This window comes from Drosophila navojoa, chromosome 3 (genome assembly GCF_054131105.1).
Source record: "Drosophila navojoa isolate 15081-1374.11 chromosome 3, UAZ_NAV_1.0, whole genome shotgun sequence".
Lineage (NCBI taxonomy): Eukaryota > Metazoa > Arthropoda > Insecta > Diptera > Drosophilidae > Drosophila > Drosophila navojoa.
Window position 1 is genome coordinate 22093913 of NC_142891.1, and position 26602 is coordinate 22120514.

General features: G+C 47.8%; 2 protein-coding genes and 1 long non-coding RNA gene across 7 annotated transcripts in view; 1 reads left to right on the forward strand and 2 right to left on the reverse strand.

Moving 5' to 3' along the window:
* The window catches only part of LOC149091824 (uncharacterized), a 151611-nt gene that overhangs the window by 120625 nt on the left and 4384 nt on the right, over window positions 1–26602 (reverse strand). The window lies entirely within an intron of this gene.
* Window positions 913–24959, forward strand: btv (dynein cytoplasmic heavy chain beethoven). Its single transcript, XM_089258667.1, is given in 26 exon segments — window positions 913–1066; window positions 1216–1538; window positions 2950–3034; window positions 3105–3234; window positions 3299–3762; window positions 3818–4346; window positions 5158–5581; window positions 5653–7562; window positions 7657–7873; window positions 7956–8201; window positions 8263–8952; window positions 9013–9195; window positions 10090–11027; window positions 14641–14766; window positions 14825–14959; window positions 15114–16032; window positions 16104–16238; window positions 16304–16417; window positions 16489–16591; window positions 17660–18115; window positions 18184–20677; window positions 20679–20824; window positions 21203–21729; window positions 21731–22612; window positions 23481–23789; window positions 24656–24959. Coding segments are annotated over 26 exon segments (12804 nt in total). The 5' UTR covers window positions 913–1029; the 3' UTR covers window positions 24938–24959.
* On the reverse strand, window positions 11350–24274 carry LOC115563566 (uncharacterized). 5 transcript variants are annotated; one of them, XM_030386817.2, is made up of 4 exons: window positions 24000–24274; window positions 17181–17348; window positions 13957–14088; window positions 11350–13659 (listed from the first exon to the last, which is right to left on the reverse strand). In XM_030386817.2, exons 1-4 carry the CDS (start codon window positions 24015–24017, stop codon window positions 12430–12432), a joined length of 1548 nt encoding a protein of 515 aa, XP_030242677.2. In that variant the 5' UTR covers window positions 24018–24274; the 3' UTR covers window positions 11350–12429. The 5 variants fall into 5 exon arrangements, with proteins under 5 accessions (XP_030242677.2, XP_030242676.2, XP_089114791.1 ...); XM_030386816.2 differs by having other exon boundaries at window positions 13942–14088; XM_089258665.1 differs by having other exon boundaries at window positions 17202–17348; window positions 24000–24269.

Consider the following 26602-nt stretch of genomic DNA (forward strand, 5'->3'; position numbering starts at 1 on the left):
ATGTTATAAACTATTTCTTTAGAAGAAGGAAGACTTGTGAGTAGAAGAGGCTGCAGTATACCCTGACAACAAAAATATTTAATTAAAATTCCTAAATAATTAGTAAAATGGCGAAAATAAATCAGAAATAAGAAAAGTAAATTTTTATTTGCGACAATTTTTAAGAATCTTTTATATAACTTATAAAACCCCAAGTACTTAGTTTTGCAAATAAAAATATAATAATATATATATGTATTAATTCATATAAATATATACTTTTTTTCAGCATTCTATCTTCATTTACATACATGAAACTCAAAGTTTTAAGAGAAATAAAAAACAAGCAATAAATACTTTTCTAGCTACTCTTCAAAACCTAAAGAACATATTTTTCTCGCTGCTAAATCTAGCAAACTCCCTAGAGAGCTCTGCACACTCCTTGGCAATGGGAATCGTGAAATGGCTCTTACAGTGCCTGTCAATATTGAGCTGTTGCAGCTGCTCGTTACGGCTTTGACATGGCCATAAAGTCGGTTGATATCGTGCCGTGTCGTGACTTGGCTGCTGTCCTGCTGCTGGCTTGGCTTGGCTCCAGGTTGAGCACGCTGCTGTAATTCAATTAATGGACATTCAAATGATATAAACCTGCTGAGGCATTTTTAGTGCTGGCCTTCGTCTGAGAGGCGAACGCTCAGTTTCATTAGCAGCCACTGTAACTAGGATTGAGGTAATGTCCCCCAGCATTTAACTACCCCACGGAGCAGCACGTGTCGAGCAACGAAAAAAAAAAAAAAAAACGAAACGAAACGAAACGAACAACAGGTGCAAAAACAAATAAACAAACAAAGTAAAATAAAAACATGCATAGAAATGGAAAATCCACAACTTTGCGATACCTGGCAACGGCATTGCGGTTGCCCGGGCCAACGGCAGGGAACAACAAATTAAGTTCGTTAGCAGGAAAAGTGAAAGAGAGTCAGTGAAAATTGAAAGTGCAGCGAGTGAAGATCTTAAGTTCAATTATTCCAAACATATTTTCGTCGCACGATGAGTCAGCGCACAAAATTTATAATAAATACATCGGGTAACAGGACCACAACTACTTCAAGTCAAAGACAAATATTTACAGCGAGTTCCCGCAGAGGAACCTATAAAATTTCCACATTCACATTCAGTTTATATAGTGCTTCTATTTCTTTTTTTTTTTTTTTCTCTACTATTCTCCATCGCCAGTTGAGTATTTTGCTGCGCGCATTCCGAGCACGGAATTGGATGAACAAACAGCGACTATATTGGAGTTTCTAGAGCAAGAGGAGCACACGGTTATCTCGGCCGTGCATAATAAATCCGATGGCAAAATCAAATTTCAACATCGCATACCCAACGACGAAGTCTGTTTGCTTTTCTACAAGGTGCCGCAGGTGGGCCAAGGCGCTGCCAGCGCCGGCAGTGGCCAAGTCGAGCCGCCGCTGGGCATATTAACACTGGAGGGTGGCCTGGTTAAATCCATTTACAATTCCGTTTCACGTGTCTTTTCGCCACATGCAACGGCACGAGTAAGTTCCATGTGCAGCAACTACAGTGAATACAGTGAGCACTCGAGCAATGTACGGGCTGCTCAAAAAAAGAGAGAGAGAAAGTAGAGTAGCGTAGCGAGAGAGAGTGAGAGTAGAGTAGAAAAGTCTTTGCCTGCAATGAGCATGCAGTTGCTTGAGAAGTGCTAAGAGCTGAGTCTATAATGAGATCTGACTCTTCATTTCTCTTCCTGTAAGATTTATAGCTGAATAGTCGGTGGAAAATATTTTAGGGCATATATTTTGGTAAATACTCAAGAGTATATGCCATTCTAGGGCATTTATTCGAGGGTATGTGGAATGTATATTCTATCGTATATGTATATTCGAGGGTAGACTAGCATATGTCTACCACATATAATGGGATATGTATCCTAAAGAGTATATTATAAGGTATCTCCAGGATAGAATATTTATAGTGCATGTAAACATTTTAGGAATATAGTGTACAATGTATACTCTAGAGGATAGGGTACTTATACTATAGAGTATATATACACACAACTTCTATTAAAGGATGTATACTCTAGGAATTGGGAATTAGGAATTCTATTAAGGAATAGAAATTCTGGGATATATTTCTTTAAGCTATGTAATGTGTGCCAGAAAATTATCTTAGAATATATGTATATAACAGAGTCTATGCATATATTTATTTATTTGGATATTAAAGATAATATAAAAAGCTAACTAAACTATAACTATATATATACTAAAGCACTGGCTACAGAGGTAGTCGACTTGAAAGAATGCTTTTATAGAGAGAGATTTAATAATATATATTCAAGAATGTAAATTCTGGGGTACACATGTATATACTCCGGGGTGTATATTGTAGGATACACATATTTATTAGGGCATATGGCCTAAGGCATATTTATGTTATAGGTTTTATATTCAAACGTATATATTTTAGGACATTTGTATGCTTTCAAGTAGAAATTATAACATATACAATTATGCATATTTCTAGGGCATATATATAAGGGTATACATTTTAGGGTACCCAAACTTTCACTATAAACTAAAATGGATCAGCTCCTCTTTCATTTCGTTCCCTTAAGAAAATATGTTTGCTCTACCAATGTTTCACTGTACCTGATTCGTATTCGCAGTCGCATTTGTAGTTGTATGTAGTTTATACGTTAATTCCCATTGGGCTTAAATTATTTTGCTGTTTGCTCAGATTCTCCTCCTTGGTCCGTCCGTCGTCGGGCATGCTGCAAGCAGCATTTTAATCGCATTTGCACATAATTCAATTCCATTTTGTCAATTATATTTGCTTGGCAACGAATGCAATTTGTTTGTTGCTCAATATATATTCCTATACATACATGTATATACATATACTCTATTCGTTTTTTATTTTACCATTTGCCATTTTCTTTTGAAGCGCAACGAGTACAGTCCAGAGCTAAGTGGACTGCTGGAGAATTTGCACGTTTCGCTAGGCTCCACCTTGGGCTTACCACAGAGCGGTGAGCGGCACGGGCTTTGGCTCTCCATTAATATCGAACAAATTAAGTGAGATACCGAATACAATTACAGGCATAAGCAGCATAAAGGACGAAATCAAATATTGGAAACAGAAACTGGGTCAAAAGTCCAGTTCGCGCTTGGATCGCGAGACGGCGCAGGTGTTCATTGGAGTGTTGGAAAATATCGAAATGAAAATTAGGTAAACATGATAAAATGTTTAATATATATTTATGCTCACTTCTATATATTTAATTCATACTCAGCTCCATTGATTCTGGCGGCAATTCGAGCAGTCGCATCGAGGAGTTCCTCGACCACGCCCACAATAGCCTGGACGAGCTGTGGCGCCTGCCCTACAACTACCCGCAGCAGCGCATGGCCGATCTGCTGGACATCATGGGCAACCGCCTGCTGGAGGCCTGCCTGGTGCAGCTGCAGGCCGAGGATATCTGGAGCCTGAGCTCGTACTACGTGAACAATCTGATGAGCCAGTGCATGGACACCGTGGATGCCTGGATGCAGTTATGCGACTCGCTGACCCGACTCTTCTGGCCCAACTACGTGAAGCATCCGTGGCTGGGCGAGCCGCACGTGCCGCGGCGCGGACAGCAGTTCAAGGAGCGCCTGGCCGAAATACGGAACATCAAGCAGCTGTACAAGCAGATCGCCACGCTGCTCAACGATGCCGAGCTGCAGGAGATGTTCCAGGAGCAGGCAGCCTTTGGCGGTGAGTGCGGCGGATCCTCAACTTGATAATAGCTAAAAATTGTCATCCCCATTAGATATGAATATATTCGACACGTCGCCCTCGGGCCAGGCCAAGTGGCAGAAGGCGCTGCAGCACTTCGAGCAGGTGCTGCAGCCCATAGATGAGCGCATGGCCGCCGCCTTGAAGTCGCAGCTGCATCATCATCTCAGCAATCCGCGCCAGGTCATCTTCATTTTCTCCAAGTACGAGATGCTGATACAGCGGCCCGCCGTGCTTGAGCTGCTCAGCATTGAGCGCGAACAGTTCCTGCAGTCGCTGCACCTGCTGCTCCAAGATCTGCGCAAAGCCATGACGGATACCAACATGGAGCCCGACACGGGTCACCTCTCGGTCATATGCAACGAGTGCCGCTGGCTCAAAGTGGTGCAATATCAGATACAGGAGATCGAGAAGGTCAGCCACCTGATCAGCGGACGCGAGGGCTTCGACAAGGTCAATAAGGCCGTGCAGGAGATCAAGGAGGAAACCGAATCCCTGCTGCGCACCAATTTCGAAATCTGGTCGGGTCAATGCTCGACGGCGGTCAAAAGTGGCGAGCTGAGGTGAGGAAAATATTGAATGCCAACCCATTGGAAATGGGAAATGAGTTTTTGTTAATATGTAACTTGCAATATGAGACGTAACAGATCCCATAAAGTAGAAAAACTCTTGATGGGAATGACAAGCAGAGTTGCGTCGAGCTTCGAACCTTTGAAAGCAAGGCTCTTGAAGTTGTGTTTGAATGCCCCTATTTATAGAAATATCTATTCCCCTTCTAATTTATATCATTGTTTATTTAAGGCTACAGTCTCTAAATTCAGCTTAAATCTTAATGTATATTTTCTAAAAAAGATTTTTATAGATATGTTTATACATATTATTATCATTATTATAATTTTATATTATTATTATTTTTTTTAGACATATTTATATATTTTTTATTAATTATAATTTTTTTTATATTAAAAATCTGATTCAATTACCTGATTTTTTTTTTCGAAATTATTAATAAAATCTATGTTTTATTTATACCGAGTTTTTATTTCTTTTGTATTTTTTTTTTCCATTATACTTTTTTTTTTTTTCTTTTTTATACTATACCACGGAGCACTCACATCTTTTATAATACTGCTCGTAAATATCATTGTCAAATTAGGTCTTCAGGGGTCTTAAATAATTTTCTTGAATTGAAACCTAAATTGTTTAGTTTAATTCATGCTATGAAGTATATTTGAAAATGTAGATAGGAAGTAGTAGATAGGGTATCTGCTAGCCGGACACAACAGTCTAGAACCTTTTCCTTTTATATACTCTATGTTGATATGATATGATATGATATATATATATGATATAAACATTTCCCCATCGCCACAGGCTGCGCGACGATCAGGCGGTGGTCAAGTTCGAGAAGGAGGGCCGCCAGCTGATGCGCGTCACCTTCAACCCCAAGCTGGTGACCTTTTGCCAGGATGTGCGCGAGTTCGAGAATCTGGGCTACACGGTGCCGCTGGAGCTGCGTTCGGCGGCGACGCACGCCGCCAAGTACATGTGCTACGCGCGCCGCCTGCAGCAGATCGCCACGTTCCACAACACCATTGGCGATCGCATGATACCCTGCCAGAGGCCAATCATGCTCAAGAATGCGCTGGAGCTGCAGCGCCTGGTGCAGAGCGAAACTGTCGCCTGGCAGGACGAGGCGTCGGTGCAGCGGTACGTGAACACCCTGCAGGAGGCGGTGTCCAAGCTGTCGGCCGACAACACGCTGCTGGTGGGCTACCATGAGCAGGCCAAGCGAACGGTGGGTAGAGCCAGACAAACTATTTATCATTATTCATTTGAATTTCCTGATCATCATCCATCGTCCATCAGGTCATCAAGCTCATGGGCACAGATTTGCTCACGCAGAACCAAGTGTGGAAGGACGAGTTGCGGCATCTGCGGGAGCTGGTGGCCACACTGGAGCGCCAGGGCTACACGAATCTGGATGCCTTCAAGCTGCACTGGGATCATCAGCTGTACAAGGTGCTGGAGTATCAGTACATACTCGGCCTGCTCGACATGAACAACAAATTGCCGGATATACACGTCAAGCTAGTGCTGCGACAACGCGAGCTCTGCTACAGTCCGCCGGAGGAGGAGATCCGTGAGCTGTTCTTCTCCCAGCTGCGGCGCTTCATCGAGCGTCCGTGCAATTTCCGAGGCTTGTCCGAGCACAGCGCCGCGTTGTTTCAGTCCATGGTCACCTCGAACCGGCATCACTTCGGGCCACTTTATGCGCGCGCCGCCGAGCTCTTCGACAAGCTGGAGGACTTCAAGCGCATCTGGCTGCCCTGGATAGCGCTGGGCTGCGTGGATCTGGAGCAGCTGTGCGGCATTCACCTGAACGAGGCCGCCGACTGGGATCGCAATTTCCGCGCTTGCAAGCAGTTCAGCCAGCAGCTGGCCAAGCTGCAGACATCCGAGGAGTCCATCGACTGCATTGTGATCAATGTGCTGCCCCTGCGCACGGACATCGAGTACCTGAGCAGACGCTACTGGGAGGCGCTCTCGACGAGCCTGCGCGCGTCCATACTGAACGACGTGAGCGCCGCGCAGGAGTTTCTGCAGAACGCGCTGCAGTTCCTGCAGAACGTGCCCATGGACGAGGGCAGCATCAGTGAGTCGGGCATGAAGTACGAGAAGATCATGAGCGAGCTGCCGCAGATCAGCAGCACGCTGGAGCTGGTCAGGGCCAAGGATGCCTGCCTGGCGGGCTGGTGCAAGGAGCGGGTCACCGCCCTGGCCGCCATCATGCTGCAGTGGGAGCAGCTGCAGCCGTTGCTGGAGAACCATGCGGTCATCCTGCAGCGACAGGTGGACATCATCAAGACGCAGGCGCACACCCAGCTCCAGAACCTGCGCAACGAGGCGGAGAAGTTTCTGCTGCGCTGGGAGTCCACCATAGCCGAGCTGGAGGCGAACGAGTCGGCCAGCCTGGAACTGTTCAAGGAGCGTCGTGCCCACTGGCAGCAGCTGCAGGCGAAGAAGCAGCAGCTGCTCGACGAGTGCCACAAATTCAACATGGAGTTCCCGGAAGATGCCCTGGCGCCCTTCGCCGCCATCGATGCGCAGCTGGAGCGGCAGTCGCTGCAGTGGCAGGTCTACGATCAGTTCCTGGCCGAGCTGCAGCCCATCCTGCAGGAGGAGTGGGCCATCTACAGGCGGCGGCCGTATGTGCTCAACGAGTTCATTGCCCGCTGGGAGGGCTCGGTGCACGCCTCCATCGACCTGCCCTCGAAGCGCATTCGCCTGCAGGTGGAGCGGCTGCAGGCCGCCCTGCCCATACTCCAGCAGCTGCAGTCGGATGCGATTAGCGAGCGCCACTGGGCCATCATATTCCAGCTGCTGCACAAGGCCAGCTCGAAGCCGCTGCATGCCATACAGCTGCAGGATCTGCTGGAGGACCTGGATGCACTGCTGGCAGCTGCGTCCGAGATTGCCAGCATTGTGCGCCAGGCTGCCTCGGAGCAGATAGTCCGGCAGGCACTCGTCGAGCTCGATCAGTGGTCGGTGACAGCTCAGCTGAAGCTGATCGAGCGCATGGATGCCAACGGGCAGGCGGTGTGCCTGATCAAGGACTACCAGGAGGTGCTCAACAAGATTGGCGACAATCAGTCGCTGCTGCAATCAGCCAAGAGCTCGGCGGCCTTCGACAGCTTCTCCGATCAGGCGGGCCTCTGGGAGAGTCGCCTCAACACGCTCGACGTGCTGCTCACCAGCTTGAGTCACTCCCAGAGACGGTGAGTGGAACTAGTTCCGATATTTCCTCTTAAACTGAAACTCTTTATATATATATCTCTCTCTCTCTTTCTCGCTTTGTCTCTCCCCTTGCAGTTGGGTCTACTTGGAGCCCGTGTTTGGCGCCGGCACCTTGCAGCAGGAGCACGCTTTGTTCAAGCGCATCGACAAGGACTTTCGCTATGTGATGCGTGAGATCCAAATGGATTCGAGGGTTACGTCTCTGCTCAAGATCAACAATATAAACACCATTGTGAATGCGCTTGAAACTCAGCTGGCGCGCTGCCAGCAGAATCTGATGAGCTATATAACGGTAAGCGAGCAATGATGTATACTTATAGACCCCTCCTCCATCTCCTGTTGAATATACATATTTCCTCACGTTAACCCCGCAGGACAAGCGCAATTCGTTTCCTCGCTTCTATTTCCTGGGCGACGATGATCTGCTGGAGCTGCTGGGCCAGGCGTCCAAGGACGCGGAGATCATCAAGCGGCACATACGCAAACTCTTTCCGGGCTGCCACAGCCTGGCCATCGAGCAGGCGCCCAATGGCAGCCACTACCGGATTCTGGCCGTGCACAGCGCCGAGGGCGACGAGCTGCGGCTGAGCCAAGCCGTTGACATGACGGGCGACATTGAGGTGAGTGCTGAGTGCATAAGGCGGATAAAGAATCTATTAATGCCTGCCTTTGTGACCACAGCGCTGGCTGAACCAGCTGGTGTCCGTCCTGCAGGAGACGCTGCGCGCCCAGATCTACGAGTGCTACAACAACACCAGCGGCGCCAGCGATTATCTCAGCGCCCAGCTGCTGAGCCAGTACGCCAGCCAGGTGCTGGCCACGGCGCGTGCCCTTCACTTCACGCGTCAGACGGAGAAGGCCATTGGCAGCATGGCGTTGGCCAAGCTGCAGCAGCAGCTCAGGGCCGAGATGTCGCACCTGGCGGCCATGAAACAGCGCTCGGCCGGCGGCAGCCTGCAGTGGCTTAAGCTGAGCGCCCTCCTCCTGGATCTGGTGCACTATGTGGGCGTGGTGGAGCTGCTGCAGCAGCATAATGTGATGAGCCCCACCGACTGGCACTGGCTGAGTCAGCTGCGATATTACATGGGCAGCAGCAGCAGCGGCAGCAGCAGGCAGGGGGCTGGCGACGTTCGGCAGGTGTGGGTGCGCATGGTTTATGCTGAATTTGAATACGCTTACGAGTTCCTCGGGCACGCCAATAAGCTGGTGCACACACGGCTGACACACAAATGCTATCTAACACTCACACAGGCCATGCACATGGGCCTCGGCGGTAATCCGTTCGGGCCGGCGGGCACCGGGAAGACGGAGTGCGTTAAGGCCTTGGGCGGCATGCTCGGCCGCCTCGTTCTGGTCTTCAATTGTGATGAGGTGAGAGATGGTCGTGAATGCATCGATTTGTCATAATGTTTCTTTGTGCCCTGTTTGCAGAACGTCGACACCGAATCGATGAGCCTAATCCTAACTGGCTTGGCCCGCTGCGGCGCCTGGGGCTGTTTCGATGAGTTCAATAGACTGCAGGAGGCAACTCTGTCATCCATATCGATGCTCATACAGCCCATACAGAGCGCCCTGAAGGACAAGGCGGACAGCGTGCAAATTGGCGAGCGTCAGGTGAGAATAATGATAAATCACCACACAGTTCAATTGCAGTCGACTCTGGCTTCTAAAGCCACCGAAGGGCTTCGCATGCCCATTCGAATCGTTTGGCAGAGTTTAAAGTCGTTTCATTATGAAAGGAATGAATGAATGGAAATGGAATCCACTGAATTGGATGCGGATATTGTGGGATGATTGATCATAGATGATTGAAAGGTGGTTGGGCTAGAGAACGAAAGATAAATATTAAATATGTCAAGTGTTAGATGTGAAGTATATATACTCGAATTGATAATGATTGAAAAAGATTGATCAGATGATTAAAAAATGAACAACTGAAGGATAAGGATACTCCGATAGTATGATATATCCATATATAGATTAAGCAAAAGATATATTAATATATTGAGTTAAGGGCTAAATGATAGATCTATGATTCAGCAAATGACTAACAGCACGAAGGCTTGAAGGATAGACGAGCCACAGAACAGTCGACAAATAGACTGATTTGTGGATTGGGATAAAAAAAGATTGATTGATTGATGAGCTGTAAATTGATGTAATCAATTACAGAAGCATTGATATTTATGGATGGACTGACAGAGTGTGCTGTAAGTGATTGATGTAAAGTTATGGAATGAGTTAAAGAGTAGTGAATATATGAGTGATTGATGGGCAATACAGCGATTGATTGATGGATGAAGTGATTGGCTGATGGGCTAAATAAATATATATTATCATTATATTTATTATTATATATATTTGATTGCTGACTGACATATTATTATATATACTATCAATAATCATTCAGCTAATCAATATTTTAGTTAAATATAATATTTACAAATTTGTAATCTTGTTTTTATGTTATTTAATTGATGAATTTCATTGTTGTTCAATCGCTAACAGGTGCAGCTGAATCATCACTGCGGTATTTTCGTGACCTTGAATCCGGCGGGCGGGGAGTACGGCGGCCGACAGAAGCTGCCTGGTAATATTCAGGCGCTATTTCGGCCGATTGTTATGCAACAGCCGGAGCCGGGCGAAATAGCGCGCGTTATGCTATTCGTGGAGGGCTTTGCGGCCGCTGCGGATATTGCGGCGCGCATCGTGGAGCTCTTCGATCTGTGCGGTAAAATGCTGTCAGCCCAGCGGCACTACGACTGGGGACTGCGCGAACTGAAAACCGTGCTGCTCGTTTGCGGCGAGGGACTGCGCGCGCAATTAGCGGGCATGCCAGCCGCGGCCCCACTTAATGAGCATTCCGATGCCAGTCAGAGCCCTGCGGCGATGGGTAATGATGAAATGCGCATTGTTGTCCATTGTCTGCGCTCATCAACCATGTCCAAGCTGGCGCAACAGGACGTTGAGCGTTTCGAAATGTTGCTGTTGAATGTGTTTCCCGAAATTGGCGCCTCGGCGGTGCCGTTGACACCGCTGCATCAGGCACTGGCCGCCGCCTTCGGCCCACTGGCGCTGCGCGCCAACGACAAGCAAGTCGAGAAGGCATTGCAATTGCACGAACAGCTGCAGAAGCGCATGGGCGTGGTCCTCGTCGGCCCACCTGGCTGCGGCAAATCGAGCATTCTATCACTGCTCCGACAGGCACTGACCGCAACGACTGGCACCCAGCTGCGCGTCCACACCATCAGCCCCAAGTCGATGAGTCGCGTGCAGCTGCTGGGACGCCTCGACCCAGATACGCGCCAGTGGCTAGACGGCGTCCTCACCCACACAGCGGTGCTGGTCAATCAGGAGCCGTCGCATGTCCACTCGTGGATCGTCTGCGACGGCAGCATTGACCCCGAGTGGATAGAGGCTCTGAACTCGGTGCTGGACGATAATAAGTGAGTATTGAATGTGAGCATATAAATAGTTTAAGACTTTACTTGATATCCTAATCAGTTTACTCTGGATCTTCTTGATCCAATTTGGCTTAGCCAAATGTTCTACTTGAAATTTTACTCCGTTTACTTCTGGATCTTCTTCTCTACAATTAAGGCAACCCAATTAGTAACTAAAATAAGCTAAATTTAAGAATTCTTCTAGGATTTCCTAGAATCTTACTCCATTATAAATTAAATCTCATTCCTATGACAGTCAAGCCTATCAATTTCTGTACATTTTCCCCCATGGAATCACTTCTCAGATACATAAAAATAAATTGCGTTTCTTTATCATTTTTTAGCAACAGCTTTTGCTAATATATTTTGCTCGTACATGCGCATAAATTCGTATTAATTATTTGCGGCTTGCCATATATATAATATAATATATGTATATATACTATAGTATATATCGTTTGGGATACACGATTTGTTAAACATACATATCAATTATCATTTGTATATCGTATCGTATCTTAATGTTGCATGTATTGTATTGTACGGATGGGCAATCGCATGCCCTATCACTTAGCTACCGAGAAAAACGAAAGCGACTTAAAACATAGAAATGCTCAAAACTATGACATAAAATGAGGGAAGCCCACTAAAACAATAACGTAACGTAACGTACTAAACGTAATACACAACGTAACGGCATTTTACAAATGACGTCAAAGAGTCTCTCTTCATTCTGACATTGAACTGGCGTGTGGGTGCGAGAGGGAGATTGCTGTTTTTCGGAACTAGTCTACGGTTCAAATGATCTGGTTCTTTAAAATAGCTGCCAATTGTAAATGAGTAATGTGTGAGTTCTTAAAAATTGGATATAGATATCCGAATAAGGTATACATTATTTGGAAACAGTTCTGCCGATTTCGTACTCTTATTAAATATTTCAAATTTGTTTAATAAAACCTAAATTCGATTCATATATGAAGTTATGAGATTACGAACCAATTGAAATAGTTCTATTGCATTTGTTTTGTAAATTGGTATTACCAGTATTACTTAACATCGTATTAGCAAATTAAATTCGATAAAAATATAACCAAAACATAATCAAAACTAATACAGTTCAGTTCATCTAAAACTAGTTCACTTCAGGTGTCCTATGAACTATGTAAAATAATATATACGAGATATCTCCAACGGTCTTAAGAGATAATATGTATATGTAACTAAAAGCTAAATAGAAAACTAGTTCCAGCCTATGAGTATGCTCCTCCGCTCTCCCACACTCAGCCTGTCCCCCTATCATTCTCTCTCTCTCACTCTCTTAACAAAATAAACATGAACTTGAACTGTGAAATGCGTATGTGGCTAGTTGAGCTTAAGAACTAAAGGCGAGTGCGTTAATCTCATATTATTGCGCATGCTGCTGCAACTGTTGCTGTTGCTGCGGAGGCGGCGGCGGTGGTGGTTGAGGCTGCGGCTGCGGCTGTTGTTGATGCGACGCCGTTGACGTCGCCGGCGGCGGCGGGGGCAGCGAAACTGTGGGCGGAGGCGGCAACGGAGCTGCTCGCATGTGCTGCATATGCGCCTGCGGCGCCATGTGCTGAAACATGTTGCAGTGCTGCTGCTGTTGCTGCTGCAGATGGTGTTGCTGCTGCTGCTGCTGTTGCTGGTGTGCACTGAAGTGATGCTGCTGCTGCTGCTGCTGCGCGGGATTGACATCGGGTGGCGTTTGCAATATAATCTCTGGCTCCAGATTCAGCGCCATGTCTGGGTCGTCAGACTGCTGCTGGGGGCCGCCGCGCAGCGAGGCAAGCGCCGCCGCCTGGGCGGCAGCCACTGCCGAGGCAGAGCTCGTCGCTGCGGCTGCGGCGGCAGCAGCGCTTAAGCTACTCACATCCTGGCAGCCGTACTCCTGCTTGATGCCGTTCGGTGGCGCTGGGTACAGTGAGGCGCCCAGATTCTGGTGCAGTATGGGATGGCAGAGCTGGGGCATCAGCGTTACGCCGGGAATGGGCAGGGCGGGATGCCCAAAGCTGGGCGGCGGATACAGCTGCTGCAGCTTGTTCAGCTGCTGCAAATGCGTGGGCGTGGCATGGCCAGCTGGCGCCGCCAACTGCGTCAGGCCAGACGTCGCGCTTGGCACATGGGACATGTTGCGGCGTCGCTGCTGCTGCTGCTGCTGCTGGTGCGCCGCCGCTGCAGCAGCTGCTGCCAGCTGATGCTGCTGTTGCTGCTGCTGCTGCTGGTGGTGTGTGGATGGTTGCTGCTGCTGCTGTTGTTGTTGCTGCTGATGCTGCTGCTGTTGTTGCTGCTGCTGCTGCTGTTGTTGTTGCTGGGTCTGAGGCGTCGATATGATCACCTCAGGTTCAACAGGCACTGGCGGTATAATGGCCGCGAATTCGGGCGGCAGTTGTGTGGGATCAGTCACCAGGAGACCCTTCTTGCGCTCCTTGCGTATCTTATCACGTAGCTTCTCCAGCTGCCGGAACGCCTCATTGGCGCGTCGCGCCTTCTTTCTATCACGATCGCGCTCCTGCTCCAGCCGGCGATACTCGGGGTTCATGCGTTTGATGCGCTTCCGTTCACGATCTCTTTCGCGCTGTATCATTTTCTGGCGCAGCTCCTCCTCGGGCGTCAACTGAAAGTCAAATGGAGACGGGGAAAACTTATTAAAGCACAATGTGGCTGGCTCAAGCGACTGGGGGTGATTGTGTTCTGTATTGAAGGTCCAGCAGTCGTCTGGCGTCTAATGATAAATAAGTCTGACCGAAAGCAAATCCCAGCCCCAACTACTTCAAGCTAACGCTGCAGTCGACGTCTGTCTATGAGTGTATGTGTGTGTGTGAGTGTGTGTATTCGTGAGTGTGCGTGTGTATGTATTTTATATATAATTTAAAAATATATATTGGAAAAATGCTACGTTAGCACGTCGTGCCTTCTTGCGAAATCTATCGCGCTCGCGCTCCATACGCCGATATTCGGGATTCAGGCGCTTGATGCGCTTTCGCTCTCGATCTCGCTCGCGCATGATGAACTTGTGGCGCGCCTCCTCCTCGGGTGTCATCAGCTGCAATATAGAGATGGGAAGCGATGGAAGAAGAGTATCAAATACCAGAACTAAACTAAAAGCAGCTCAATGGGAAACAGTTCAATACAGAACAGAATATTATTTTGGGTATAGAATTTCGTGCAGCTGAGCATGTATATGTCTAATGCTAATCAGTAGATATTCAAATGAAATAAAATGAAAAGAAATCTGTTTGAAAATTAAATTAACGCTCTTTCATCTGCTTGCGAGCGAGAATTCTCGAATCGAAGAAGATAATCATCATTAACAACGAGAAATTAACATTTCTATTAACAGTCAAAAGAACTCTGTAGAAGCTTAACAGAACAACTGTCATATATGCATGGGGAACTTTTAACAGGTGATGTTAAGCAAATGTTGCTGTCATTAAATGCAGTTCGCGACATCTTGGGAATTATTCTTTCTTATTTTTTACAGCCATTAGACATATACATGTCAAAGCGGAATACATGAAAACTGTTTCTGTTGGTGTTTTGTGTGTGCTTTAACTTTAGTAATTTGAAACTAATCATATCTTGAAACGTTTCGCAGACTCCTAACGCTGCCCTCTGGCTGGCGCATACAGTTCGGCAACAATGTCAACTTTATATTCGAGACGGACGATGTGCGTCACGCCTCCCCGGCAACCATATCACGCATGGGCATTGTCAACATGAGGTAAGTGATTTTGGTGAGTGTATAGCATTTGCTACTAACTGAATGTCATTCCAAACAGCTACGACTGCTATCCCCTGACTGAAGTGCTCAAGCATGAGCTGGAAAAGGAGCCGTACGGCGATCTACTGCAAAGCTACATAGATGAAAACTTCAGAATAGCCTACGACTGGCTTCAAAATGAGCAATTGTTGGGGTGAGTAAGCTAATGTGATATATCTGATTAAGATTATAGGAATTCAATAGTTTCCTAAGCTTTAACATACAGAAGCAATCATCTTTTAAGTATTCCTAATTGCTTAATTAAACCTACAAAAACCTTTAACCCTACATATCTATTGCCCATTTAGTCAAGTGCCTGGCGTAAGTCGGTCCAGTTTGCTGCGCTCCCTGCTGCTGCAGCTGCACAATAGCCAGACGATCGAGGAGTATGGCGCAGCCACATTGCGCACGATGCTCGGCTATGTTCCCAGCGAGCGGCAGCGAGAGTTCGCACAGCTGGTGCTGCAGCGCGCGAATCTCTATGTGGCACAGCCGAATCATGCCGAGCTGAGTTACTACGACCCGCAGCGCAAAGCACTGGAGCAGCACGTGGTGGGCGTCATAGAGGCGCCCGAGCAGGGCAGCGAGCTCATTGTGACTGCTTATGTGAAATCATATCTGAGTATTATCAATTCGCTGCTGGAGCTGCCGGCTGGACGTGCGACGCCTTTTATACTGGTCGGTCCCAGTGGAGCGGGCAAGACGCTGCTGCTGGAGCAGGCGCTGCTGGAGTGCTCGGGCTACCAGCTGGCCAGCATCAATTGCTCCACACAGCTGACCGCTGGCTACGTGCTGCACACGCTGCGCACGCACTGCGTCACGGTGAGCGGCGTGCGCGGGCGGGAATATAAGCCGAAGCAGTCGAGGCTGGTGCTGTTCATGAAGAATCTGGACTTGTGCCAGCTGGATGCCTGGGGCGCCTGTGAGATTGTCGAGCTGCTGCTGCAACTGGTGCAGCGCGGCGGCTTCTATGCGGAAAATCTGGAATGGATCAGCGTCAGTGGGCTGCAAATTTGTGCCTCCATTAGTGGCAATTTGTCAAAAATTTCACCCCGCTACCTGGCCATCAATCAGTTCGTGCGCGTGGCCCGGCCGAGTGCTGCTGATATGCTGGCCATCGTCCAGTGCCGCCTCGAGCCGCTGCTCCACACGCACTTCAAACCACCTCCTGGCAGTCCCATCAATTTGCAGCACGTCAGCGAGTGTCTAATGGAGTGCTTTGAAAAGGTAAAGTCGGTCGACTGCCTGCTGCATTTGCTTTCAGCCTGATTCGCTTAGCTGGATTTCTCTATTTGCAGCTTCAGGCGGTTTTTACTGCACAGCAACAGCAACAACAGCAGCAGCAGCAGCAGTTGCATTATCAGTTTAGTCCCAAGTGCATTATGAAGCTCTTGGCGGCCCTCGTTTACTATCCGTCCACAGACTTCAATGAGGTAAGTGACTGCGTTGGCAGCTAATTGAATTGCCTCACTTTTGCCGTTTCTCTGTCCATTTGCAGGCTTTGCATTGCGAGCTGTTGGGCCTGTTCAGGGATCGTTTGGCCAGCGAGGAGCATGTGCAGCAATTTGAGTCTATTCTGAAGCAAACCATGCGCAAATACTTGGGCAAGGAGGTGGGTGTAAATCTTGTTTAAAATCACCTCAGCGATTCCCTGTCAACTGCCTCAAATCTATATATTTATAGAAAATCTACTATGTGCCCAAATCGCCAAAGTCTAGGGGACAACTGCAAGGACTCGCTCACGACGAGTGGCTGGAGGAGGTGCAAAGGCAAATTACAATATGTAGTAAGTGATTAAAGATGGGCTGTACTATGACTGATACTCTTATGAAGCTATGTACTAGGTACTAGTCGTAGCATAGAGGATTCACTATAATTATTTAAATATAAAAATTTCAATCTATCCATATACTGATTTAACTATTTCCTATATTTGTAAGCTGTTCTTATATAACATAAAATCTCCACTTAATTTCTGATATACCTAAGCTAATTTGTGTTATATTTAAATCAACATTCTCCTGCTTTAATCAAATTAACTATATATATATATATATATATATATATATATATATATATATATATATATATATATATATATATATATATATATATATATATTAACTAAACAGATATCCTAAGATTCTTTATAACTTAGGTGAATTTAGGAAAATTACCCTCAATCCAATTTAATTTTAGTTGCTCATTCTACTTAAAATTCCTTATATATCACATGAATTGTAGTTAAAACTTCACATTTGCCTCAAAGCTATGCGCAGGAATTTAGGTTTAGGCTCTTTGCCGTTTCAAGATATGAGTAGTTCAGAGAGGTTTGAAATAAAAAAGGAATAGTGGAAAATAGACAAAAATAATACAATATGAATCGGGATAACTACACTGGGCCTTGGCGTCTGTTTGCGAAATCGATCTCGCTCCCGTTCCATTTGCCGATATTCGGGATTCATGCGTTTGATGCGCTTGCGTTCCCGATCTCGTTCCCGCATGATGAACTTTTGGCGTGCCTCCTCTTCGGGGGTCATCCACTGGAAGTACACAGAGAACGGGTTGAAAATAACCGAAACAGTTTCGAAACACACAGAAGTACAATTTTTGATTTTTTGAAAATGAATAAGAATAGTATAAAGTAAAAGTAGAAGTAAACTTCTGTTAGGTAAGAGAAAATAGTTGTTAATGAATAGATGAATCTTAAGTTATTTTATAAGAATTTTGTAAATGGAATATGTTAAGGCAGCGTTACTCCTAGCCCTACTCTGAAAGTCGTTAGCTGATTAAATAGATTCTGTAACAGAGTCTCTGTTGAATCTATGTTAACCTTTTCAATTCTCATCCCTAGATACCGAAAGCTATAGCATTTCGGCCCCCATCACGGAGGAGCTGCTGCAGCACACAGCCAAAGTAGCACGAATCCTCTCCCGCAACGATGCACACTTGCTGATCCTGGCTGAGGCAGGTGACCGCCACCTGGATGCCATCTATGCAGCTGCCACGCTGCAACAGGCCAAGGTCTTGACCCTGCAGGGCAACGCCAGCTATGCTCTACCGGATTTCTACAATGATTTGAAGCTGGCAATGCAGACGGCAGCGCTGGAGCAGCAGATGAGCTACCTGCTCATCGAGCATTGCTGGCTGAGCTACGTGCCGGATATACTAAAGCCCATTGAGGCACTCTTGGAGGGCAGTGAAATACTGGAGTTGTTCGGCGACGATCTGGAGACGGTGGCCAGCACGCTGAAGCAGGCGGCACAGTTGGAGGGCTATCAGGAGTCGCTGGGTGCATACTTTATGAAGCGTGAGTGTGTGGATGGAGGGAGAGAGGTGTAGTAGTCATACCTAATACATTTCTCATATGGATTGCAGGTGCACGAGAGCATTTGCACCTGGTGCTGGTGCTCGAGCCGAGCAGTCCACAGCTGGCGGAGTACTTCAGCAGCTGCCCAGCCTTGCTTCGTCAAATGGATATGCTCTACGTACGTGCAGAGTCACGTGATACGCTGGCCATGCTGCCCAAGCAGTACATTGAGCTGCTCAACGAGGCGACGTCCGCGGCCGCGGGGCGTGGCAAGGTGCCCGTCTGCAGTCACTTCGTCGATGTGGCCGAAGAGCTGCCGCCAGAGCAGCCGGCGCATCGCTACTATCAGCTCATCAGCAGCTACTTCCACATGTACAGCAATGCAGCAGCCGAGATTGATCGGCGCATGGGCAAGCTGCAGCTGGGCGTGGATAAGCTGGCTGCGGCGCATGCTCTGGTCGGCACACTGAAGGCCAATGCGACGGAGCAGGAGCAGGCGCTGGGCGAGAAGCGAAAGCTGGCCAACGATGCACTGCAAATGATCTCGGCGACGATGCACAATGCGAACGAGCAGAAGTCGAGTATGCTGGAGCTGAAGCAGAAGACGCAGCAGAGCAGCGAACAGCTGAAGCTGCGACAGCGCGAGATACAGCAGGAGTTGGCCGAGGTGGAGCCGATCTTGGCGGAGGCCAGCAATGCGGTGGGCCAAATCAAATCCGAGGCGTTGTCCGAAATACGCTCGCTCCGCGCTCCACCCGAAGCCGTGCGGGACATACTGGAAGGTGTGCTGCGGCTGATGGGCATACGCGACACCTCGTGGAACAGCATGAAAACGTTTCTGGCCAAGCGCGGCGTCAAGGAGGACATACGCTCCCTGGATCCGGCACACATTAGCCCCGAGAACTGCCAGGCCGTGGAGCGCCTGCTGCAGGCCAAAGGTGACTCCTACGAGTCGAAGAATGCGAAGCGGGCCTCTGCAGCTGCCGCACCACTCGCCGCCTGGGTCCAGGCCAGCGTGCGCTACTCACGCGTCATTCAGAGCATCAAGCCGCTTGAGCGGGAGCAAAATGAGCTGCAGCGCAATCTAAATGCCGCCGAGGATGAGATGCAGCAGCTGGCCAGCGGCCTGGACGATGTGGACAAGCGCGTGCAGAAGTTGTCTGCGAAGTTGCAAACCTACACGCAGGAGGCGGCGGTGCTGGAGCTGAAGCTGCAAGAGGCGGGCGCCACGCTGCAGGCAGCGGAGCTCTTGGTGGGCAAGCTGAGTGCCGAGTATGCCACCTGGAGCGAGCAGCTGGCCGAACTGAAGCGCGCCCACAAGACACTCGACAGCAAGACGCTGCTGCTGGCATTGGCCATCAATTACTATGCCGGCTGGGGAGTCGAGCAACGCGGCACCCTAATCAAACGTCTGAGCAAGGAATTCCAGCTCTCCGGCTCTGATGGCTTTGAGCTGCGCCGAACTCTCGTCACAGAGCAGCAGCAAATCATTTGGGAGAGTCAAGGCTTGGCGCGCGACGCGCAGATCATCGAGAGCGCTGCGCTGCTGCGGGAGATGCTGGCGCTGCCCTTTGGCAGTTGTCCAGTGCCGCTGCTGCTGGATCCCACCCAGACGGCGGGGCAGTGGCTCAGCGCGCATCTGCGCGCGACGGGACGAGCCAGCGAGCTGACAAGCCAGGGCAACGAGCGACTCTGCTACCAGCTGGAGCTGGCCGTGCGCTTTGGCAAAACGCTGCTGGTGCTGGACTGCGAGCAGCTGCGTCCACCGCTGCTGGAGCTGCTGCAGCTGCACATCTATGTGCGCTTCAACAAGCGCCAATTGGCAGTGGGCAATAAGTTGGTGGATCTCCATGAGGATTTCCAATTGGTGCTGATCAGCAAGTCTCATCGCCTGCAGCAGCTGCCGCCGGAACAGCGAGGTCAAGTGAATCTGCTGCGCTTCACGGTGACGGCCACTGGGCTGGCCGATCAGCTAATGTCCAAGGCGATTGTGCTGAAGAATCCGGCCCTGGAGCAGCAGCGCATCGAGCTGCTGGAGCGAGAGGGCGAGCTGCTTAAGCAGCGCATGGCGCTCCAGGACAAGCTGCTCGAACAGCTCTCCAAGGCCGAGGGCGACATTCTGCGCAACGAGCCGCTCCTGGCCAGCCTGAACGAGGTGAAGCGCAGCAGCGCCGAAATCGATGCGGCGCTGGAGCAAAGCGGACAGGTCAAGCAAACGCTGCTCTCACAATTTGGTACACTGCGGGAGCTCTGCGAGCAGGCGGCCAACTTCTACGCTGGCCTCACGCAGGGCTACGAGCTATCGGCCCTCGTCTACATTGAGCTCTTCCTGGGCGCATTGCGTGCTCAGGACGCTCAGCAGCTGCCGCAGCAGCAGCTGTTCGAGCGCCTCGTGCGCAGCGTCTATCTGCATCTGGCGCGTGCAACACCTCGCGAAAGTCAATTAACGCTCGCCTTGTGGGTTTGCCGCCAGGCCTTCGGCTCCGCCATCGGCGCCAAGGAGTGGGAGCTGTTTGTCAGCAACTTCATGGGCAGCGCCGATGGCAGCTGTCAGCTAAGTGGCGGCCCTGCCCGACTGCATGAGCCGCGACTCACAACTGAAGCTGGCGCTGCTGCTGCAGCAGCTGCCGGACCTCAGGGCACAACTGCAGCTGGACAAGGATTACGTGTGGCGCGGCTTTATCGAGCAGCAAACGGACGATATACTGCGTGAGTAGATAAATCAGCTGATTAGTATGTGAATGCGATAGTTATATGATTCTGCTAGATACCTATTGAGGGAGTACGACGTCCTTAGCTCTTTCATAACAGAATGTAGAATTAATATCTGTTGAGTCCAACCCCTTGTTGAGCTGTACCTTAAGCTAGACACATGGGCAGCCAACATCATTTCACACTTGGTTCCTTGGGACTCCAGGACTTTCATAACATAGATAGAAATCATATCTGTCCTTGACAATTTCAGTTGAGCAGATCTGACTCTGCCTGGACACTTCCTACTCCCAGATCTCTAGACGTAGGCTACATACACTAAAGGCCTTCTTCTGCTTTTTACTCCTTCCGATATCATCCCTTCTCCTCATCCAGCCAACATCAAGTCCCACTTTCAGCGCGTGCTGGTGACGCAAATCTTTCGACCCGATTTGATGCTCACGCAACTACGTTTGGCCAGCAGCCAGCTGTTGGGTCTATCCCCAGAGGCGGCCACACAGCCCACCGTGCAGCAGCTGCTGGAGCAGAGCAGCTGCGATCGCCCCATATTGATGATCAGTCAGCCCGAACTAGACCCAGCCACAGAGCTGCGTGGCGTAGCTCTGAAGAAGTGGGGACCCGAGAAGTATGTGGAGCTGGCCATAGGGCGTGGCAGCGAGCAGCGCGCCCTGGCGGCCATGCGGCAGGCAGCGGGCCAGGGTCAGTGGCTGTGCGTGAAGAATGTGCATCTGGTGCCCGAGTGGCTGGGCCAGATGGAGCGCGAGCTGAGCGAGCTGCACAAGTCTCAGGAGTTCCGCCTATGGCTGCTCTGCGAGTCCACCAAAGGCTTCAGCGAGGCGGCTGTCTACAAGTGTCTGAAGGTGCGATACGAGCAGCCGCGCGGCCTCAAGCAGCAGGTGCAAGCGAATGCTGCAGAACTACGCCGGCCTGCAGCCCGAGGCGTCTAGCAAGCAGCCAGCGAAGTGCTTGAAGATGCGCTTGGTGCTCTTCTTGCTGCAGGCTGTGCTCCAGCAGCGCCGCCAGTATATACCCCAGGGCTGGTCGAAGTACTACGAGTTCGGCGAGGCTGACCTCAAGGCAGCCCTCGGCGTGCTGGGCTGGCTGGATGCGCAGCTGAACAGCGGACGCTGCGATTGGACGTTGATGCAGCGTCTCTGCGAGGCGGTGGCCTATGGCGGACGCATGAACAACGAACGAGATGTGGACATACTAAGGAGCTATCTATCCCAATTCTGCTGTGCGGATGTCCTGAGCAGTCGCTGGCAGCCACTGGGCATGCCGAGTTCTATGCCCACCAGCGCCCAGCTGCAGGATTACTACGCGGCCGTCGATCGATTGCCCGATGTGGATGAGCCGCGCATGTATGGACTCGCCAGTCAGGCGCAGCAGCAGCGCGAGATGGAGCAGGCGCGCCAAATTATCAAGGAGTTGCGCGCATTGCAGTTTGGCGGATCTGCAGCTGACAGCGAACTGGCCACACCCAACTCCAGGCAGCGGGTGGAACAGCAAATCAAGCCTTTGCTCAGCTTGTGGAGGAAATTGGCCAATGGCTGCACCATAGCCCAGACGGCAAAGGAAGCAGCAGTCACTAGTGGCACAGCCATGCCCAGGCCCACGCCCTGGACGCTGTTTGTGCTCGCCGAGTTGCAGCTGGGCGCTCAGCTTTATAGAGCCGTGCATCAGCTGCTGTCGCAGCTGCACAATTGGCTGAAGGAGACGGCGGACAGAGCGGAGCAGCCGGCGGATGTGGATGCCAGCACAATGCTAGCGCTGGCCGAGCAGCAGGTGAGTGGAAAGAGTGGGAAGGGCTGATTGAATGCCGAGGTGGTGCTACAGTACAGTGATGCCTCACTAGGTAGAACTCTAAGCTAAGCAGGGCATAAAATATTAAAGTGAATTAATTCGTTAACAAATAAACTTGGAAAATCATAAAGTACAGTGAACACTTTCTTGCAGGAATACCTAAGACTATGTTTCTGTTTGCTTGTAGACTTTTTACTTTAGTAGTCATATGCATAGAGTTTTGACTATATTCTTATATGAATACATATACAGTGTTATTATAAATACTAAGAAGGTTTTCACTGAAAATAGCGTTAAGAATTTGAAGTAGAACTGATTTTGTATATTCAGGCAGAAGTTCATATAGGATATTTTTTACTTTGCATAAGAACTAGTTTTTTTTTCTCTGCATTATTTTAGAAATATTAAAATTCATATTGGATTGGTTCCAAATTTCGCTATATATATTGTATATGTATTAATAGGTGTTCCTTAGACTCACGTAATTGTCATAGACACATCATACTTCTTTCAACAGATGCAACACGTTAAAGTATTAAATCAACTATGCAGCATCATTATATACTTTATATGAAATACTATGAAAAAATGTTGATTTGGTTTCTTATAACTCTCTTATCTGGATAATGTGAAGGGGTACTATAAAAGACTTTTACCCACTTCTGATATTCTCGACTCATATCTTGATTTAGCACTATGTAGACATTATCTATAGCTATAGTATAGACATTTTAAACAAACTAAAACCGTTCGACGATATAGCCCAGATTTTGAAAATCTATTTCCTATGCGTATAAAAATCAACTAACTTTAATATGCCTCCTCCTCATCTTCCTCCTCCCTCACGCAGGTGCCGTACAGCTGGCAGAAGCTGTGGCCAGTTCCGAGCAGCAGCAGCGCCGTGGACTACCTGCGCGGTCTGATGGTGCGTGCGGAGGCAGCGGAGCAGCGCTTCAAGCAGTCGCTGCAGCTGGAATTCGGCCAGGAGCTGAATCTGAAGCAGGTCTTCAACTGCGAGAATCTGTTGGCCTGCTTGAAGCTGCAGCAGGCGCGCAAATGCTGTGTATCCACGCAGCGACTCCAATTGCAGTGTGCGAAGGCCAGCGACAGGGCAGGAGGAGCTGGGGATCTGCTTTTGCTAAAGCTGGCGCCGCTTAAGGTGAGTTTTTCTCTGTTGCCGTTTTTTCATGCAGACATATACATTTAGTTTGCCTGATGCGTGCTGCTGTCCGTCCGCGCCGCCGTCTCAACTGCCTGCCTGCCTGTCTGTCTGTCTGTCAATCAACGCTATCTCTTTTCATTGCTTGGCTGCTGAACTCTTTTGTCTTTTTCTTTCCTTTTTTTGTTTTTTTTTTTTCGCTTTGCTTACCTTGCCCATCTTGGCCATAAAGTGGGTCTCCAGCTTGACGTTTTTTGTTTGTTTACCACTTGATTAGAATTAAATTTAATTTATATTTACAACATTTAGTTTGCGATTGCTGCAGAATTTGATTTCTCTGCAGTTTTTCGCTTTTTTCACGCCGCTTCTTTTTGTTTATTTGATTGACATTCCGGCGCTCTGTTAACTGGGCACCAGGGCTGCACAGCACTGCTGTTGTCTGTTATCCAATGCAAGTACTTTATGGGTAGCGCTTCTAGTGAATATAAATAGATAGCAGAATTTTATCTGCTTGAAAACAATCAAATATTGTTAAACCTTATTTTTTTGTATATATCTAATCAGATTTATTGATTTACTATATTTTGTACCTATTTGAATGATAGTTGCGGATCGTCTATTACATATTTGCTCCTCCTGTTGAAATATTCTTGTGACTATTAACAGTGTGGAGCAGGACTCTGTTTATGTAAAAATTGGCACTCTGATATATGTTCGTTAAATTAATGCTTTCGTTAAGTGTGGCACTATTTCGTAGTTATTGGTTCATGCACAGACTAAGATACATATGGTTGTTGTCTAGATAAATACATGTTGCATTTCTTAAACAATTTCAAATACACTATATTTAATTTCAACTCCGTTAGCTGGATGGCAACACGCAGCTACTCGACAGCAGCGAGTCGAATCCATTTTACATCACATACAAAATCAAAGAGAACAACGAAGCGAACATCACTGAGGATAAGTTCAAGAAAATCGATCGCTTTGCCAGCAACAGGCAGCACACCGACGAGCGCATTACCCTGCCGCTATACAGCAGAGCCAGCCGCGACAAGCTGATCTGCCATCTGGAACTGGATGCAGTTGGTGCCACAGCGGAGCAAGTTCTTCTAGCCGGCACAGCCCTCATCGTCGAAGACTATTAAAGGGAGATGCAGAGAAATAAAAAATCGTATTTATTCTAATGCAAATCTCTCATCTATTGAAACTCATCCCAGAAAACGGAATCCAGCATATAAATAAATATGCAAGCTCCGCAATACAAATAGAGTGGAAAGACAACGGACATAAGCGTCATTTTGATGGTAAACAAAATTTGATTGCAATTCCAGAATTTTGAATTTATACACAAAATTGAAATGAGAAATTAAAAAAATAAATAAAAATAAATCTATTTGAGATATAAAATTTGTAGCTTGCTATATGATGAAATAAATGGATGAATTGATATGCTATAATTGGTATTTAATATCAACTTTTGATTATACCAAATCAAGAGTGCATAAAATCATATTATTATTATTATTATTATTAGTATTATATTCTAAGTTAGATTGCTCTAGACTGCTCAACTACGAGATCTGTTAAATTTTGGTTCCGCTTCGAGCTAGTTCAGTTCATATTTAGTTCCTTCTTCCAACAGATTAATTTTCGCTTCTTTTCTTCTGCAGCTGAGATTCAGCGCAAACTCTATAATCTTCATTAAATGTGAATTAAATTGATTATATTTAATTGATATTGTTTTAATGGCAAGAAACATTTGCAGCATTTGAGACTGAGTAACAATTGAATAATTCAGGCACAAAACTGTTTTATGAGTTCAAATATATGCACATGTATATGCACATGTATATGCGCGTGTGTGTGTGTGTGTGGGTTCACATTAGCCTCGTCATAATCTGAACTAATTGCAACCACAAAATGGCAGCAACAAGAGCAGCCGCAATTGAAGTGCGCCATAAATGTTTTGGGTCTCGGTTTTACATGCTTCTCATAGTTTGCCAAGATATTTGGGGGCTTCAAGCCAAACATCTACACGTGACACGCCCACCGGCTGCGCCCCCGCCACCCTCTCGGCCACCTGCTTTTGGCAAAAGTTGCTTAAGTTTAATTAAGTGGCATTATGTTCAATTAGGCAAAAGTTTCGAATATGCAAATTAACACAATTTGTGAGCAAAGTGCTCGAGCGGCCTGAGAAGCGAACGGACGAGCGGGAGGACAAACGGACGGACGCACGAGCGGATGGCAGTTGCGGCAGCAACATTTGCTTCTGTGGCAGACAAATTGCTTTTTGTTGCTTATTTGAAAAACACAAATCAAAGCAAATGACAACAGCAGCGCCGCCTGCGTTAACGTTGTGGGCGTGGCCGAATTATAAATATTGCCCAGAGCTTTTAGTTTTTGGTCATTGCCAAGCGCTATAAATAAATTATATGGACATATAATAGCAGTCAGTGGAGCGGAAATTATATTAGCTAACAGAGAGCAAGGGGGGGAGAGTGAGAGAGAAAGAGAGAGAGAGAGAGAGAGAGAGAGAGATGGAGAGATACTTAAGTGATGGAAGGTGGCAGGGGATGGATTAAGCTATAGGATTACAAAATTAATTTCCAAGAATTTGGTTACGAATAATGCGAATTTGGTTGTGAAAGGCTCCAGAAATTTTGGGCATTCATTAAGCTTAACTGAGATGTTATTACTGTAAAGCAGATGTCTCTAAATTCTCAAGCTATTAGGAATAAATTCCCGGGTATAACGTAGACAGTTAAGAGCTCTAGAATAGGTCCTGAATTTAAGCAAAGTACGAGCTGATG

Coding starts and splice junctions, on each gene's coding strand:
- LOC115563566 (XM_030386816.2), bottom strand. Junction 14,089..17,180: donor TAGTTATCCCGATTCATATT/GTATTATTTTTG, acceptor TCTATATTGCAG/CTGATGACACCCGAGGAGGA. Junction 13,660..13,941: donor AGAAGGCACGACGTGCTAAC/GTAGCATTTTTC, acceptor TTTGACTTTCAG/TTGACGCCCGAGGAGGAGCT.